The sequence below is a fragment of the Poecilia formosa genome, unplaced genomic scaffold (assembly GCF_000485575.1).
Source record: "Poecilia formosa unplaced genomic scaffold, Poecilia_formosa-5.1.2 Scaffold335, whole genome shotgun sequence".
NCBI lineage: Eukaryota > Metazoa > Chordata > Actinopteri > Cyprinodontiformes > Poeciliidae > Poecilia > Poecilia formosa.
Genome location: NW_006800274.1, coordinates 613,425 through 631,340, shown reverse-complemented (window position 1 = coordinate 631,340; position 17,916 = coordinate 613,425). Strand labels below are relative to the sequence as shown.

General features: G+C 37.0%; 1 protein-coding gene across 1 annotated transcript in view; it reads right to left on the bottom strand.

The window, feature by feature from the left end:
• rasa2 (RAS p21 protein activator 2) overlaps positions 1–16,449 on the bottom strand; it is a 31,347-nt gene extending 14,898 nt beyond the window's left edge. The window contains exons 1-5 of the mRNA XM_007573633.2: positions 15,079–16,449; positions 12,365–12,488; positions 7,252–7,355; positions 7,070–7,164; positions 2,688–2,764 (exon numbers count right to left, since the gene is read on the bottom strand). Coding sequence (XP_007573695.1) covers positions 2,688–2,764; positions 7,070–7,164; positions 7,252–7,355; positions 12,365–12,488; positions 15,079–15,136 — 458 coding nt within the window. The 5' untranslated portion in view covers positions 15,137–16,449. The remainder of the gene's footprint in view (positions 1–2,687; positions 2,765–7,069; positions 7,165–7,251; positions 7,356–12,364; positions 12,489–15,078) is intronic.
• Positions 16,450–17,916: the final 1,467 nt, after the last annotated feature.

Here is a 17,916-nt window from a genome sequence, read left to right as displayed (position 1 = left end):
CTCTGTCGGCACCCTAAACAGGATGTGGCTGCTAAGCAGGGGCCACCAGAGAGTAAAAATGAATTCAGCCCATCCCTAAGTGAGGCCAGAGGGACGGGTAAAGCGGCTGAATGTCAGGATGTTTGTCTGTGATCTTCCTGGGTGTCATGACGATATTCCCTTCAGCTGCCCCCCCCCTCCACTTTTGCGTGTCGAAACCGATCACCTCGCGGCGGAACAGGAAGGCTGGAGGTGTGCACCTGAACTGCTCAGATCTCTACATCGGCGTCTTGTCTGATTAAGCGGATGTAGGACACCGGGAGCGCGCTTTGCTCAGAGCGTATGCGTCAATGGTGAGAGCCGACAGTGAGCCGTGTGACAGTTTAAGCAAACAATCTGAGTGACACGGTGAATGACGGCTGACAGAGAGAGAGAAAAAAAAAAGCCACAGTGGTTGCAGTGTGAAAAAGCGCAGACTTCCTGTTCAGATGCCATCACTTCCTCGTCATTACAGAGCTCTTAAGTATGAATGGGGGAGTGGGGGTGCAACATACGTAAACAGCAAACATCCGTGACATCTGCACATCTATACGAGTTCTTGACGTGCTTGACCTAACCCACCAGTGAGGCGTTTTCTTTCCTCTTTTTGCTATCCGCCCATCATGTTACGCGTCTAGAAATAAGCCGATCTCTGCGACGACAAACCGATGCAAAATGGAAAGGTCTGAAGTAGCGCTAGCCCGTTCATGCCAACACACATCAAATATGAGACAAGACACCAAGAACCAAAGCATGGTAAATGATATACTCTTATCAGGTCAACTTCTTTTTTTAACAAGCGTTTTCCTCACAAGCCTCTGACCTATAAAAACAGACAACTGCAATTTGCATGTGGCACAGACAGTGCGCATGTTATAGTTTTCTTGACTGAAATAATTTGACTACATGCAGCCACAGCAGTGCACAAGAGAAAAAGGTCTTTGTATTTTTAGTTTGCACCTTCTAGTAAGTTTTATCTTTGCTAAAAGATCTTTAAAAACTTGAAACATCTCCATGTTACGAGCATGAACTTCACTGTATTCTTTTGGGGATTTTATGTGAATGAAAGTGAGAAAATTAAATAGTTAATCAAATTCTTTGTCCAGAATATGAAAAATGTGTCGCGCATTTGTACTCCTCCTCTTAACCACTCTAAAGTAGATCTTGCGCAACCAACTTTCATCAAACGTCACGCAACTAGTGAATGGTGTTCTTGTGATTTCTATCTGAGTATAAATCCATCTGATCTGTGAAGGCCTGAGATGTGCATTTTAGATGAGAACATTGCTGAACAAACGGCGTCATGAAACCTAAGAAACAGCAGAACGGCTCGGTAAGAACGCTTAAGAGAAGCTCAAATCAGGCTCAGGTCAGACAAACTGCAGTGCAGTTCACAAATTTAGCCTTTACAGAAGAAAGCACTGAAAGGAAGAACTTCAGTGTGCAGATTGCCACCGGTGGAGGGATACTGCAAAACAAAAAAGGGGCATTTGGAAGAAGGTAGACTGATAAATTGGACGAAAAACCTAACCTGAGCTAGATACCAAATACTATGCGTGATGGAAAACAACAAACTATCCACAACAACAATACATGGTGGTGGCAGCTTCATTCTGTGGGAATGCTTTCTTCAAACATTAAATCTACCTAAGTGGACAAGAAAACGGCTCATATGACAGCATATTTGTACATTACAATGGTCTAGTCAAAGTCAAGAGTTTGACTAGACCATTGATAAGACTTACACTATTTTGCAAAGAAGAATAGGCAACTATTTCAGCCTCAAGATGTGCAAATCTTAAGACATACCGCCAGTGATTTCAAGCTGCAAATACTGTCACAAATGGTTCCACCAAGTATTGACTCAGAAGGCTTGAATACAAATGCAGCTTGAAATAAATGCTTAAATAAAAAAAATAAAATAAAAAATAGGTGAAATGTGTGCATAATTTTCTTTACAGCTTACAGTAGTATATAAAATCCCAAAATAAGCCACTGAAGCTTGTAGAGTGGCAATATATATAAAAAGGTCAAGGGGTGTAAATACTTTCTATGATACAAATTATTTACATTTCAGCATCATTTCGTTACATTTTGCAAAAAACGGACGCACAGGTCTGAGTCTGAGAAACTTCATGCAATACAAATAACTTTTATGATCTTTTCCTACTATGGTGGTGCTGATCACTTTAAATGAAAGTTTTTGAAAACTACTTGGAGCACGCCGAAGCAGCGCGAGGTTCAAGGTTTCTTTCAACACTGAATTTTAAACTAGAGCGCAGATAACCTACTTAGGTTCCAAGACCTTGATTAATAAAAACCACCCGAGAAATCGGATTTCCTGTGGTTTCCAAAATTTTGCACTTTTTTTTTTATATACATCATCAGTCTTTATTTGAAACCTTTAAACATACATTCCATATTTTGCTTTAAACTAAAAATCAGTTCTTGTAAAACTTACTAATGCAAAGCGAGCAGACGAATTTGCTGCTGTGCTGTGATTCTCAGCTAATGGCACAAATTCATTCAGTGCTAAAGGAGATTTTAAAATTCAACCTTGGCTTGAATAACTTGCAACATTTAACAGCTCATGAGACAAACATTTTTTTGTTGTTTCCCCCCTTTAATCTGAATACCATTAGTAGCATCGAGGAAAAGTTGGGACTCACTTGACAAGTAAGTGTTGACCAGTGGAGCCGTGATCTGTGATCACTTCATTCAGTCGCATCTCCAGGTGAACTTTACCCTGTCGAAGAAATGCGAGTTATATTCAATCAAACTTAATACTTATGCATAAAATCTTAGGTTGACATGGAAACACGATAAAAACAAGGTCACAGCAAGACACAGACACATATGCTGTGCATTTTGTTTGCACTGAATTACACGCATCCAACACTTGCATTATGTTAAACTGCTCTGTGTTGCCCTTTGGAAGAGCTGCGTTGCCCTGTGGCAAAGTGTTTTGTTTTTTTTTTTACATTTGAGAAATCGGGGTAAAATGTGCGACAAAAACCATAATAGATGTGCCATCACTCAAAAAGATCTTTACAGGGTCGGATGTGGTGAAGGCTGCAGGTCTCGCCTTCGGAAGTGTCAGAGAGATAGAAAGAGCTAAACAAGACGCCCACACACTTGGACTCTTGTCTCTGCAATTCAGCACTTGGCTGACAAGGCAAGCACTTCTTTCAGATGCAAGATAGGCCTTTAAGCCAAGATAACTGCTCTACAAAAAAAAAGATCAAATAAGCTGAAAGCGTCGCTAAATTATTTCATTTCAAGTACTGAATATGATTATGAAATTTATATTGTTTGAAAAGATTACAGTTTTCCCTTTTTTTTCCTCTCTTCTGACCAGCCGGTCTACAGGCTACAGGCAAAGCCTGTTCTAGTTTGGCTAGAAACCAAATCCAGAACAGCATTGCATCAACACCTCCATTTCTCACTGATGTAACTTTGCTGTGGAAAGTGTCTACTTGTGAGTGAATCAGTATTGCAGTACATCCCCAGAATAGACCGGCGTGGGCTAATGGCAGCTAGAGTCAACACAGTAGCTACAGTAAAAACAGCAGAGGATTAGTACTATGGGCATACTTTTACTTCCAACACCACACCGCAAAACTACGGGTTTGGTTAGCATACATTTTCACATAGCAAAGTTACCGGAGGCTCAGGTGCTACAGAAGTTACCAGAAGTACTGGTTGCCGGGTACTTTTTTTTTTTTTACCCAAATAAGAGCTTCAAAGAGGCCAGTGAAAATGCAAAATCCGCACGATCTGTTGGTGTGCGAGCAAATTTTTCCGCATTAGAGATACATGAATATTTCTTAAGATGACACGAAACCTGTTAAAAACTGTAGCGGCTGTATAATCTGTGCAGAAATGGTTCTTTGCACTGGGATTTCAGAGCATTATTTCAACCAAGAAACCAACCTTATATCCCACAAACTGGAGAAAAAGACTATACAGATCAAGAAATAAATTGGGGTAACTAGAGAAGAGTTTTGCACACTGATGATAAGTTTATAACTTACTGAAATAATTGCAACAAAATATTGATAAATTACAACATTATAACATTTCTTGTCAAAAGCGGCATCCAGCTGCTCTGAACTTTATTTTATTTGAAAGAGTCCTGCAAAGAACCCTGGGTATTAAGGGGGCTGCTTTAAGACCAAATCCCTGTCCTGCATCCATATCTCAGGCTCTTATTTTGAAAGGAAGTATTTATTGAGCTCTGCTGTTGTGTTAGCATATTATGTTCGTCTTGCAAGATTCTGGGGACTTGGCAAAAATAAAAATGTTGACAGAGGAAGACAAGATATTAATGATTCACAAACATTGTGAAAGAATCCTGACTGCCTTACCATTGGCTAATAATGACACTTGGTGTAAAACCAAGAGGCTGTCTCACATTTTTTTTTAATGACTCTGGACTGGATTCGTCATCTCTAGCTCAAAACCTAAAATACTTATCCCTGTCAGGTTTGAGCAACATAATGTGATGCGATTCGGAAAATATTTATTCTATTAGGAAAAATACACAAATTTTGGGACTCTTAATTTCCTCCCAAATGCATCCAAACTTTAATTTCTTCGACGTGAAAACAGCAATTCCCCATCAGCCTGTCTCATGAGCCAGAGGTGTAGTTACAGTCCTACTTATCTGCTTAAACCAAAGCTGCGCTGTAAAACCAGAACTGGGGATGCACCAATATGTAAATTTGGGCCAATATCAGCGTTTGATATTAACATTGCTGCCAATAACTAGCATGCACTTCCATACCTTTTCAATGTTGCAAAAACAAAAACAGAATATCCTTGAGTATCCTCTTAATTTGGTCTCAAATAAGACTTTTCTAGACATAAGGCAGGTAAGATAAATTGACTGCCTCCGTTTGATGAGTATTTTGTCACATCTTCCTCTGCTGATGATTTTCTTGATGTCATTGCAATGGAGTCGTGATATCAGAAAACAAACCAGTTTAAGAAAAAAAAAAGTTTTTTATATAGCTACAGTTTTCTCACATTATGCCATATTGCCAAAAACCATCAGCAAAACAAACGTAACAGGATTGTATTAAACGTAAGGGAGAAAATGAAACTACTCATCTACCAGGTAAAGCTTCTTGAGTGGGCGGTGTGATGAACCTACATTTTTTTTCATGAGGGTTTTGTCAGCCTCGATAAAACAAACCGTCTCTTTCTCCTTCACTGCTTTGGTCAGCTTCATCTGTCAGAGGCTTCATCAAACATGTCCCCCTCATGTTTATGCCACCTTGAGCTAATTATTGCTGCAAAAATCAAAAGGTTTGGAATCTGCAGAAATTTCATTCATTGTAATAAACATTAAAGAAAAACAGTTCATGACTAGCATTGCCTCATTGATTCAGTGCATTTGCATAAACTTCACTGTTTGTGGCTACAGGTGATGAACAGATAGCAGGGCTGCAGACCAGCTTCTTGAACTCTGTCAGGTGGCGCCAAATGTTTTGCAGCTTCTTTTTTTTTTTTTACTGTCGCAGTGTTTCAGCTTTAAATGTCACATCGTTGTTACTTCCTGCAGATGCTCACAGTAATGTAAATAGGGATGTTAGGATATGAACATTTTGCCTTGTTATTGTTGTGTACAAATTTATTATTGTTTTCAAAAGTACCAACTTTGAATTTGAACTCGTTTGTCGCTGCACATATGTGCAGTGAAATGAAAGAACCCTTTTGTAAGAAAGGATTAAACATTTTCAACAGGTATTGTTTCTGACATTGCATAAATGATGATTTCTTTTTTATTCACTGATCATTTTATTTACTTTACTTTGTTCAGTCACATTAAAACGGAACAACGACTGTATATCTGATTTGCATCTAAAACACATGTGCCTAGAAGATTAGATGTTCCAAGGACATCTTTACAGAAAAGATTTTTTTTTAAAAAAAAGGAAAAAGAAAAACTAAATAAATAACTTGAGGATTTATTAAATCCATTTCATAGAAACATTCTCTATCTTGTCAAACAACCCCAACAAAAGAGCCACCAGTTCAAAAAGTGTTGTTTTCACTACTAAAAAGAATTTCAATAGTTGCTACATGTCCAATGAACAAATATTTACCAACAGTCCTTCACTCATTCATCCAGCAGGCCCTAATTTCTAGCTTTTTTCCCCCACATTTTCAAACAACTATCATTAACACATGACATTACTTTAGTTTGTGAAATGAAGAAATGCATCAAGTGTCAATGGCAATCTACAACACAAACAAAAATGCACCCACTGAGACTAATCTAAGGCCGTTGGTGTGAAGGTTGAGGTGTTTTAGTACATCTACTTTGTTTATTCTGTAAGTAAAATACTAAAGTAACAATCCTTGTTATTAATATTTTTGTTGTTCTGCCAAGTAAAATCAGGTCTTTGACTACAATGCTGCCAATCCAATTAATCTTTGAAGCTAAACAGACAACCCAGAACATCCTGAAGATATCATACAAAAAAAAACAAAAAAAACAGCCATATAAGACTTTATACAGCTAAATGATATCTTACTTAGCATTACCTGCAACTAGAGGAGACCGAAAAAGACAGGAAATGACGGCAGAACAGTGCAACCAAGACCAAAAAGTCTTACTTGACAGAATTTAAACTTTTTACCCACTACAGTCCTGAGTAAAGCTGCAAACCAAAAAGGTATCAGAGGGTCCATTTTGATTCTGCACGTCTGCAAGATGCTCAGATTATCCTTGCAATTAAAATTTAATAACAGATCGGAGCAAACAAAAATAATAAGGGGGAAATAAACATCCAACAAATTTTAAGACTGGATTTTTCCAGAAAGCACAAACATTATGGGCCTTTTTAGCAGTATTGCATTGCTGCTGTATTACCTTTTAGTATATTTTTAAAAGGTGTATATTGTCAGCTCAAAATTCACTTCATTGTAAAAATAGAAAACTGCTAAAAAAACAAACAAAAAAAACAATCTCAACATGATTTGTTAAAGCTAAACTTTGGTGAGTAGCATACATCAGAATAGCTACAAATAAAAATAAAAATACCTGAACTTCTGTGTTTGGATCTACAGGCTGGAGGTTAAACCAATCGTCCTTTCCGCTATATTTACATAGATCATCCTTCCGGATTGACACTTTGCCTGGAAAATAAAACGGCACAATGTGAAACCACAACAGATCTACTGGAGACAGCCCAGTTACGTCTCTGGTTCATGGATTCGACTTACCAACAGGTAGGTCCCTTTGGAAAACGCCCTTGGCATAAACATAAAAGGATAAAAACTGAAATGGCCGCGGGATCTCAAAGAAGAAATCTTCTCCGTAAAAAGGGCTGTAAAAAAGGGGGAGAAAGAATCATTATGTATTCGTAGTTAAATTAAAAAGGAGGAAAAAAAAGAACTTGTTGACAGAACAAACAGCATGATGACCTCATTATAACCTTAAAAGTTTAGGCCTCTATTACAGACATGCTATGACTACTTTCTAAACAGACATTTTTCCGTGCAGTACGGGTCTGAGCACTCGATGCTAAAAGAGGACAAAACACACTGACCCGTCAGTAAATGAAACCAAGTATGCCAAAACCACTGAGGAAGAGTTTTAGTAGATTATGCATGTCAGTGATTTAATGTAATCCTGCACTGAAAATGCATTGTGCAACAGATCTGTTATGTTTCAGCAATTACACAATGACTGGTATCACATAGGGGAAAAATAAATGTAACAAATAATTACCCAGTGAGGCCATTTGTGAGATTACATTTTCTGTCACAATTCAATGTCACAGGAATGTTGCATCACAGTCATGAACATGGCGTTTGTTAATGTGGAAAGCTGAAAAGTGTGAGCAGACGGTGGACATCACAGGGTGCCCTTGTGACTCATCAGGGATGTAGGAAATGCTCTTCGTATCATGGGTTTGAACGTGACTGGGAAACCTTTTAACACCTTTCCTCCACCTTGAGGTTAATGGTGCAGAAATAGTTTGCATTAAAAATATAATTCCTAATAAGCTGTGAAAAAGTGCTCCACTTAGACATAGAACAACTAAAAAGATTAAAACAAGCTTAGGAAGAAAATTATAGAAAAGTACAAAGACAAAGCCATTGCAAAATTATGTATTTCTTCATGTGGAAAACAGAAAGTTTACCCACTTGATTTCAGTACTTGAGCATTGTTCAGAATATTTACAGAATTAGTTTGTAGACATTCGCCAGATTAAGATCAAAGCATTAAAATATCTTTAAAAAGTCGTGAGAGATGTTCTCTTTGTTAAGCGTGTGCTGGGTTAGTTTTTTTTTTTTTTCTTTAAAGCTAATCAATTTATTTATTTACGTATTAGTTATAACTTATCCAATTGCAAACCTGTTTAAAACACAGAACGTAAAATAATAAAAAACAGACTTTCCAAAAAAAAATAAAAGAAAGTTTTAAATGTTTTTGTATCAATTTCTTGCACTTCTTAAAACTTCTGTCTTTGTCCATCTTTGCCTTCTTACCATTTTAGACGATAGTTTATTTTAGTTTTTACTGCATGGCTGGTTATGTGTGTTTTTAAAGTATTTTGGTATCTCAGTTATTTTACTGGTGTTTTGGTGTAAAAACTAAAACAAACTAAAACTAACATTTAAAATTCATAATTTCACAGACATAAATGACAGACGGCATAATTTTAATGTTTATGCCTTCTGTACAGCACTTTGATCCTGCGTGTGTTAATATAGAGTATTTTATGCTAAAGATGCTCATTGCGCCGTTATAGTTGCTCTTTTATGAAATGAAGTAAAGAAAATTTTACCTCATTGGACGTTTAAATTATGAACTAATAAATTTGATCTAATACAAAGAAAAATGCTGGAAAGCAAAAAAAAAAAAAAACACAAAATCCAATTAATTTTTTTTTTCTTGTAGCAGGCAGGTAAAGATAATCTTTGCTTCGTTCAGAACTGACTGGCAAAAGATGTCCAAAAAAAAAAGATAAAATGACTGCAATTAAACAGTTTTGTCAAAAAAATGAAATTAAATGTCTATAGGTTTAGGTATTTATGGATACCTAAACGTACTTCAAATTTCCTTCTTATAAGAGAAATGTACTCAGGTTAAAAAAAAAAAAAAAAAAGGATGGGTAAAGGAGAATATAGCTCCTAGGTGCTCCTTCTGATTTTCCTTCACAATTTAAACATGTTGCACAGAGAGAAATATCTTGCCTGACACTTCCACAGCGGGCTTGGCCGGCGCATCCAGCGCACACCCACGCATCCTCCTCAAATATCACACAGAAATATGCACCTGTGACCCACCCCCTTCCCGCTCTGCACACACACTCAAAAATACACCCACTAAACTACATTTTCCTCTGTTGTCATGCCGGTCTCCAAACAATGTAAAATCTCTACCTACAGGCCTCCGTTGGTGGCTGTTTAAACATGCCTGCTTTATCCTCGGGATTAGCTCATTTTCAAGCTTCCAGATAACCTTTGGATCAGACACAAGGAGCACATAAAACCGAAATGGAGTCGAGCAAAATTCAAGAAGATAAGGCCAAAACGTGGTTGATTATCTAATTCTGCTGAACAGCAGCTAGGGTAGAAGAGTGTGTCACAGAGAGAAGAGAAGCTTTATCCTCGGGATTAGCTCATTTTCAAGCTTCCAGATAACCTTTAGATCAGACACAAGGAGCACATAAAACCGAAATGGAGTCGAGCAAAATTCAAGAAGATAAGGCCAAAACATGGTTGATTATCTAATTCTGCTGAACAGCAGCTAGGGTAGAAGAGTGTGTCACAGAGAGAAGGACAGAGAAGAGCGTGGGAGGACGCACTTCCTCAGAGACGGTAAAAATCATTCTGAACGGTACCAAAACAGGACCAAAAAATAAAAAAATGCGTGGAGAAAGGAGTGTTGTGAAATACCATGAAAGATGGGCTAATGTTGACACGATGATGCATGATGATTTAAGGAAACCTTAATGAGATGACGTGTGAATTAAGGAAGTCTTAATTCACAACTCATCATGGTTTTCCACACCTTGCACTGAACTTCTTGAGAACATGTGACTATTAGATAAAATTATGTCAGTCTAAAATAAATAAAACTACTTCTCAAGCATGCAAACCAGCTAAGAAAAAAAAAAGAACTGATTTAAAAGAAACAGAAACAATTCTTTCAAGACCTTTTGGATTTTCTGAACTCGACTAGGACCCTGTGTATCTTTATTTAAAAAAAAAAAAAATTATGAAGATACAGGGGAATTTTTTATGCCTTTGTTTTTATGATATGTATTTTTACTTAGCCTGATATTGTAGCACCAATGGATAGAGGGATCAAATGTAAAAGTTAGGAGTTATTAAAGTTAATTTTAATAAACTGACGGTTTACCAAAACCATTATACTATCAAAAACAAAACTGATTCAATGGTGTGAAAAAGAAACACACACATAATCACCCCCTCTTTTTTAAAAAAATATATACATAGTACAATAGAATATCACATATATATTTATTAATACAACCACCACAAAACATAAAAAAATCACAGAATCTGCAACAACAACTGATATCTATAAGCTGTAAAAATATGATACCTCAACTAACTAGTATTTACACTAAGCAGTCTCAACCATACAAATGATTCACAACTCCTTTCAGAGAATTACTCTTCAGGAGAAAATGACACAAACACCCTGAACTCGGATCCTTTGCCTCAGTACAAACAAGTAGATGTTTGGATTTTTTTAGCCAGCATCGCTTCTGATAAATGAGCTGTAAAGTGCAACGTGTTGGTGATTCGCTTTCAATGACCCCACAGTGGGCTTGTTTCACATGCTGCGAAACATTTTTACATTTCAAAATTATCCACAGTTTCGTGTACAACTTCTTAATTTAAATTTACGAGAGTAGTAATTTGTGTGTTATGATTCTGTACCATCAGTAGTTATTGGCAAATAGAAGGAACAAGATCATGAAACGTTTGAATAAAGTGAAAAAAAACCTCAAGAAAGCATAAACTCTGTGCAAATCATCACAATAAAAATACATATAAAAAAACATGCCTACACAACTCCCAATTACCCAATACATAATAAATAATTAGCATTTATTAATGTCAGCAAAGGCTAATATATATATATATATATATATTTTTTTTTTTTTTTTTTTTTTTTGTGTGTGTGTATGTTTTCTAGGCCTGAGCCAGTTAGAGGGATCACAGTACAGATATTTCAATAAGCTTAAATTTAAAAACACCTCAAATGTTTTCTTATCCCGTTTCTACAACTTAACATCTTTAATCGAGATGAAATACAAAATGCCAACGTGAGAGAAGATTTTTTTTTTTTCAGGTGTACGAATTGTAAAATCCCACCTCCTGTAAATGTTGCTACTCACTGAGAGGAGGCTACTACACTTTTTCTTTAACAAGAAAGACTTTCAGGTCATAAAAAGCTACACAGTCATGGAGAGGAAACTAAAGAAAAGTAAGTCAACAACATTTTAAAGCTACAGACCGCAAACTATAAGCGGCATATCGGTTAAGCAGCTAAATGCAGGCTGGCTCCCAGAGCAGGCAGCTGAACTAATTAAGCTGCTAAAATCAGCACGTTAGACTTGTGTTATTAAAAAGACCTGAATGATAAAGACAAAGGCGCAACATTATGAGCAGTGAGCACATAAAAAATAAACTAAAGTTTATTATGGATGTATTCTATATTGCTATTTAGGTTTATGAATCCAAATAATACATGTATTAAAGCAGCAGCTGCATGCAGTAGCAGCAATGCTTAAACCAGATTAAAGATATTACATTAAAAACAAATAAATTTGATCCCATGAATTAAATAGCAATTAAAACAAAGATATTTTCAAGTCTAGCGTCATAAAAAGTTTGCTCTTTTTTGAGGTAAAACCGTAAAATAAATGTTTTTGTTAAATGTCTCGTACTGCGAAACCGACAGTCTGGTGCCTTTTCAACTTTTATCTAATAAACCTGCGTAAGCCTAGAATGACAAAACAGCACCATGTAGACTGTTACATGAAAAACATGAATGTAATGTCCATTTCACTTTTTTTCTGCATATATAGACGATTAAAAAAAACCATGTTTGAGATCCTCTTTTAAGGCAGTCTTAGAAGTTCAGTGTGGCTCTCTTTGCAAAACAAAAATGCCAACCTGTCCCAGGGTTCAACATGATCAGTAGGAATAATTGTTAGCTTTTCGCTTTAAAATTAAAACTAACTACATCATGTTTTACATTTTTTGATTTTGGACATAACGACAAAAAGACAAGGTCTTGCATTTGCAGTTCAACATGAGCGCAATAAATTTCTGTAATTGTGCTTACGTGATGCTTTTGTCAAACACCTTGGTGCGAAACACTTCCTCCTGGTCCAGGCTTATGGTGCAAAATGTACAGAGATCCTTTAGTCGATTTGGACCCGACACTGGACCTAGGTTCTTGGCTTCACCTGCAAAACAAACGGGAGAGAACCTTTAATCATCCAAACAATGGGAAACACAAACAACATGTCTGAGACCATCTGAGAACTTTCAACAAGATTTTTTTTTTATTGTAATGATCCTGAAACAAGACAAAATAAAGATTTGATTCTAGCCTCTTTTTTTTTTTTTATAAATAAAAAGGTACAAAGAACATGTTCTGACACTGGGAAAAAAAGAAAGAAAGAGGTGGTTGATTTTTATCTGAATCCCTCTCTTCACAACCAAACCACTTTAAAAAAACGCTACTTTGATGTTCGACATCCTCATGTTAATTCGGGGCCAGGAGCCCCTGGCAAATGTTAGGGCAAACTGCAGAGCGGATGTAGCTGAAGTAGACTCGACGCTCATATGTGGTTAAAAACACGAAACATTGACTTCCTCAGCATAACCAATGGTGACAGAACAGCGCTGATTCACAAATGACAAACACCTTTGTAACACGCACCACTTCCATAACTTTACAGACAGATTAAACGCCTACGGGCTGGAAGCAACGCGCAAATACACAGAACCGGTGCCGGACAGGCTGAATTTGTGCCGTCAGAATGCTCCCGTTCTGAGACATGACAGATTTAGACAGCAGGATTAAAAGGTAGTGAGACTCTAAATTAGTCCTCTGGCTTTGAAAAGGCATCCTAAGCCCGGGTATAGGCCGTGTTAAGAAAAGCCACAGATGAGATCAGCTTTTAGCAGACTAATAATAACAGAACAAGGCTAACCTTAGGAATAGCGAGTAAAAACAGTCAATGAGCTTATAACAGGATGACCCAGAGGGTGAAAAGTCACTATGCACACAGCTACGCAAGAAGCAGTGTGGCGCAAAAACTCTGCAGTCATCTCCTTTCTGTGACAACATTTTCACAAACTGAAGTCTCTGATCTGAGGGGCAGAAAGGAAGCCTGGACACTTCGGCACAGCCAGGTCTCTCAATCTACTCAAGTGTGAAAACGAATAAGCACACATCTTCATAGAGTACCATCTCCATTGATGCATACACCCTTAAAGGAAAAAGGCCCAAATGTGAACGAGGAAGAATGGAGTTTCGCAAGACAGCAGTGAGTTACATGCCATGATAGTTCCTCAATTTTTGTTCTGCTTAGTTTTTTCTCATTAATTCATAGTAGTGAAACTGACATTTGCCTTTCTATAGTAGGCCTATGCATTAGACGCTTGCACCTTTTTACCTTTCAGCACAAGAACATTCCAGCAACTTTTCAAACGTCTGAGGGGTCTACGCTGACCACTCAAGGACACATTACTTATAAAGCAAAATGTCTTCAAAACGTAGTTTAATCTGATTTCTTCTATCTACTGACGTCGCTGAGCTTTTGACTTAACTATAAGAAATAATTGTAAACAATGATATAAGGCTAATAGCAATTTGTATATAATCTGACTGATGAGGGCTATCAAATCAGCAGGAAAAAAAAAAGAATCAATCGCATCATAAAAAAAAACAGTACAATTTGAATCTCAAAATGTGTCTAGGCTCCAAAGCTTTAGCAGTAAAGAAAAATAGACTATTTAGATGCAAAAAAAATAATATTCATACACACGATGCCATGAGAGGGAACCGGACCCGCCTAAGTTTACTCAGTTTAGCGAGTGAGTTTTTGATATTAAACATGTTTTTTTTGTTGTACTTTAATGACATATTCTTACCAAATTTAATGTAAACATAAGCATTTTGTTTATGTTTAAATTATGATAAATAATGGTGAAGTCCATTTTAAACCCTTCAAGTTTAATATCCCCAGAGAACGGAGTACATGACCAGAGATTCTGCAGATCCATTCAAGATATTTAGCAGAAACTGCAGCAGTTGCATATAAATCTCAATCCATCATCTGACACTCTGCGCTTTAATGATTTGCAGTTAAGATATATGCATTGCAGCATTGATTTCTATCCCCAAACCATACGTGTGATCATGTCAAAATAATAAAGTGCAGCATTAAAGACAGAGGGTTGTACTGTATGATGACAAGATGACACACACATTGGTAAAAAAAAAAAAAAGGGAAAAAATGAATAAAGAAGGAAAGGTGTGGGAATAAAGCTGAAACTCATACAGTAGTTGGGTCACAAATTGATGGGGATCACAATACTTTGTTGTACACCTGCACAAGGTAACGTTAAAGCTGAATGGGTTAGCTTACAGACGATGCAGTGAAGTGGTACATATTAGCTAGCAGCACTTTGTCACCAACGTTAACTGGGCTCACAAGGCAGCTCTTCTTTTCAAAATGGGCTCATTTCTTCACCAAAACGTTCTGTTCTCAGTTATTTAAATGACCCAATAGTGGTTCCTGTGTCCAGTGAATTTGATCATTTACAGCAAGCTAGTAGCTTCAGCTAGCATGCTAGGTTAACTTGACGTTAAGCACCAGCAGGCAGCAGGCAGAGTGCCCGTCTCTGCCTTCACACTGGCGGCTGCTGGGAGCACGCCGCGCCCCTCCCCGGTGCCTGCTTCGGCTGCTCAGCTCCTCTACCGACTCCCCCCGACCCTCAGCCGTAGCGAGACGCATCGGCCACCCGGTCGAGAGTCATACTTACATATTTTACCCCGCAGACTCTGTAAAATCCGAATCCTAGCGTCGTCCTCTTCCGCCATGGTCAGCGCTGAGTGTTGTTGCCGCTGCTCCGGTGCATTCAGTGCTGTTCTATCATATCCGTTTATGAATGCAAGCTGAGTGGAGGAAAGCCAGTCCCACCGCGGCGTCACGTCAACCGCCTTAGAAAAAAGAAAAGAAAAGAAAAGAAGAAAAAAAAACACTGGGGTCTAAAAAAACATTTGGCAAAATATAACACTTCCCCGGAAGTCGGTGTGACTTTCTACTGCAATGTGCATCTGAGTCCTTTTGAGAGGGAGTGAAGGTATCTGAGCGCTCTGGCTCGTTGTGCAATAACCCTTTCGGAGAACGCAGACTTGGACTTGTGGAGCTAACTAACTAATCGCGGACACCATACCTCTGCTCAAGTCAACCTCTTGAGAGCGTGCCGTGTCACTAGTTATGAATGAGTTGACAACCGCCCATAGACAGATTACTGAAAGGATGAGGGAGGGAGGCGGAAAGATACCACAAGGTGACTAAAATGGATTAAATTACACAAGAAAGAGGCGTAACATGTTTTCAAAACATTAGAAATGAGATTTGAGAGACTTTTTGTAAAAAAAAAAACAAAAAAAAAAACATGAAACCCACCTGCTAACTTTAAACACATCTTCACTTTTTGTTATTGTTCTAGTTCCTGTGTGCAAGTGTAAGTTTTAAAAATATGTATTTTTAGTATTAAAAAAACAAAACAAGTGACTTTTTTGTCTTCAAACTGCAACACATAAAATGCTTTGCTAGCGTACGATTGCAACACGAGTGGTACTTTCAGTGGTTACTTGACTTAAGATATGTAAAAACAAGACAACAAAAAGCTTAACTTCTATTATTACTAATTTTTCCAAATTAGTATAACCAACGTAAGTTACATAATTTTCCATTTCTTCCTATCTGATTTTCATTGCGCAGGTGATTTTTAATATTTTATTAGGTACACTTGTTTCTCTGCTTGTTAACACGAATGGCAGCAAATCAATATCCTTTGCAGGTCTATAGGCTGGTGTGAACGACTTAAGTTCAAACTGAGCATCAGAAGAGAGATGAAAAGAGTGATCATGAGTGTTGCATCTAAGATGGTTCTAGATGGGCTGAACTGGTAAGAATAGCTTGGAAACTGCTCATCTTCTGGAATTTTCATTTCTAAACATGTCTCATATTTACAGAGAGTGATCAGAAAAATAGAAAATACCCATTAAGCAAGCCTTTGGTTTAAGAGTTTAAAGGTTACTTAACACTGTATGTGTTCATGATTACATATTCTCTTTAAATTCCCACTAATACTTTATCGATCTGTTTTTATGTTCTTATTTTTCTGTATTGTTACATTTATGATAAACTGATGAAGGATTGTATTGCTGGTTTTTATTTATTTATTTTTTTCACACTGTTAGGATGAAGGATTTATATATTATTATTTTCATGATCATTTTCTTTTTAATTTTGTTGAGCTGCATTTTAATTGTGCCAAATAAATTTAACCTGAGGATTGCTGCTGATCATTTCCATCCAACCACCAACAAGATGTACTTAATACAATGGATGATATGTAGATTCATGGCATAATGCTTTAAGGATTATTTATTTGAAAATACATTCTGTTTTCTTATGATTATCCGAAGGTTTTGCATAGACCAATGGTTATCAAACTGATCATAGAGTTCAAGCTAAAAATGTGCAAGAAAATATACTGTAAAAGCAATGTAGTTACTTATCTGCATTTTGTACCTCCAAACACTGTAGCAAATGCAAACTAAAGAAAGTTGAATAGTCAGATGAGCAAGTAAATATTTTTATTTTATTACAACGTATGCTCGGAATCCTGACTCTTTAAGTCGACTTAAGACTTAAAAATGTAGCGAGCAAAGCATACCTGCACTGTATTCTTTAAAGGGGTGATATTATGTATTTTCCAGGCACATAATGGTATTTTATAGCACAATCAAGTAGCTATGTTGCCTGCAAATGTTAAAAAAGGTGCTATATATGTGAGATGGAAGCTCCAAGAGGTGCTTTGTGGAAATAGGCGGCTCTTTGTTAGTGCAGTTACATGGGAATCCCTGAATGGCTTCCATGGGATATTCATTTAAAGATGTTAATTTTTTTTCTATTTTTTTGTGTAAGATTTATCTTGTGTAAGAACAAATGCATTTATTTTAATACTTAAAGCTTCAGACAGGGATCACATCCACGAGGGAGTTGAAATACAAATTTTGACTCAAAAAGCTCAGAGGGATAAAATGAAACAAAACAGCTACTGACTTTATCAAACCCATACAGATCATAAACAAACTGTAGAGCTGTACTAAGTGTGCCCTCTTCAGTTGAAATATTGCAAGTAAACGTCTGGATTTTACAGGCTTCAGATGAATGCTTTCTATTCATCTTAAAGTGGGATGCTAGGTCTTGCCAGTATAAATAAAAATGTATATATTTCTCATACATGCTAATTAAGAAAGAATCAATATTAATAGTAGTAGTAAATAGTTTTAGTATAACTATTGGTTATTGATCATGTGATATGAAGGGCTGTACTTATAAAGCATATGATCTGCTTAAATGCAGAACAAACCACATTTTGAATGAAGGCAGGAACTGAAAAACATCTGGAAATTGTGTTTGGAGGCCTGACACAGATGCACTTTGAGTGGAAAAAGAGAATTAACTTTTCAGATGGGCTGCAGGTTCCTAAAGGAGCAGATAACCATCATGTGGCTTTATAGTCTTTTATAATCTGTCAAGTATGAAACGCAGCTTGTAAAATGATCTGATAAATGTCACT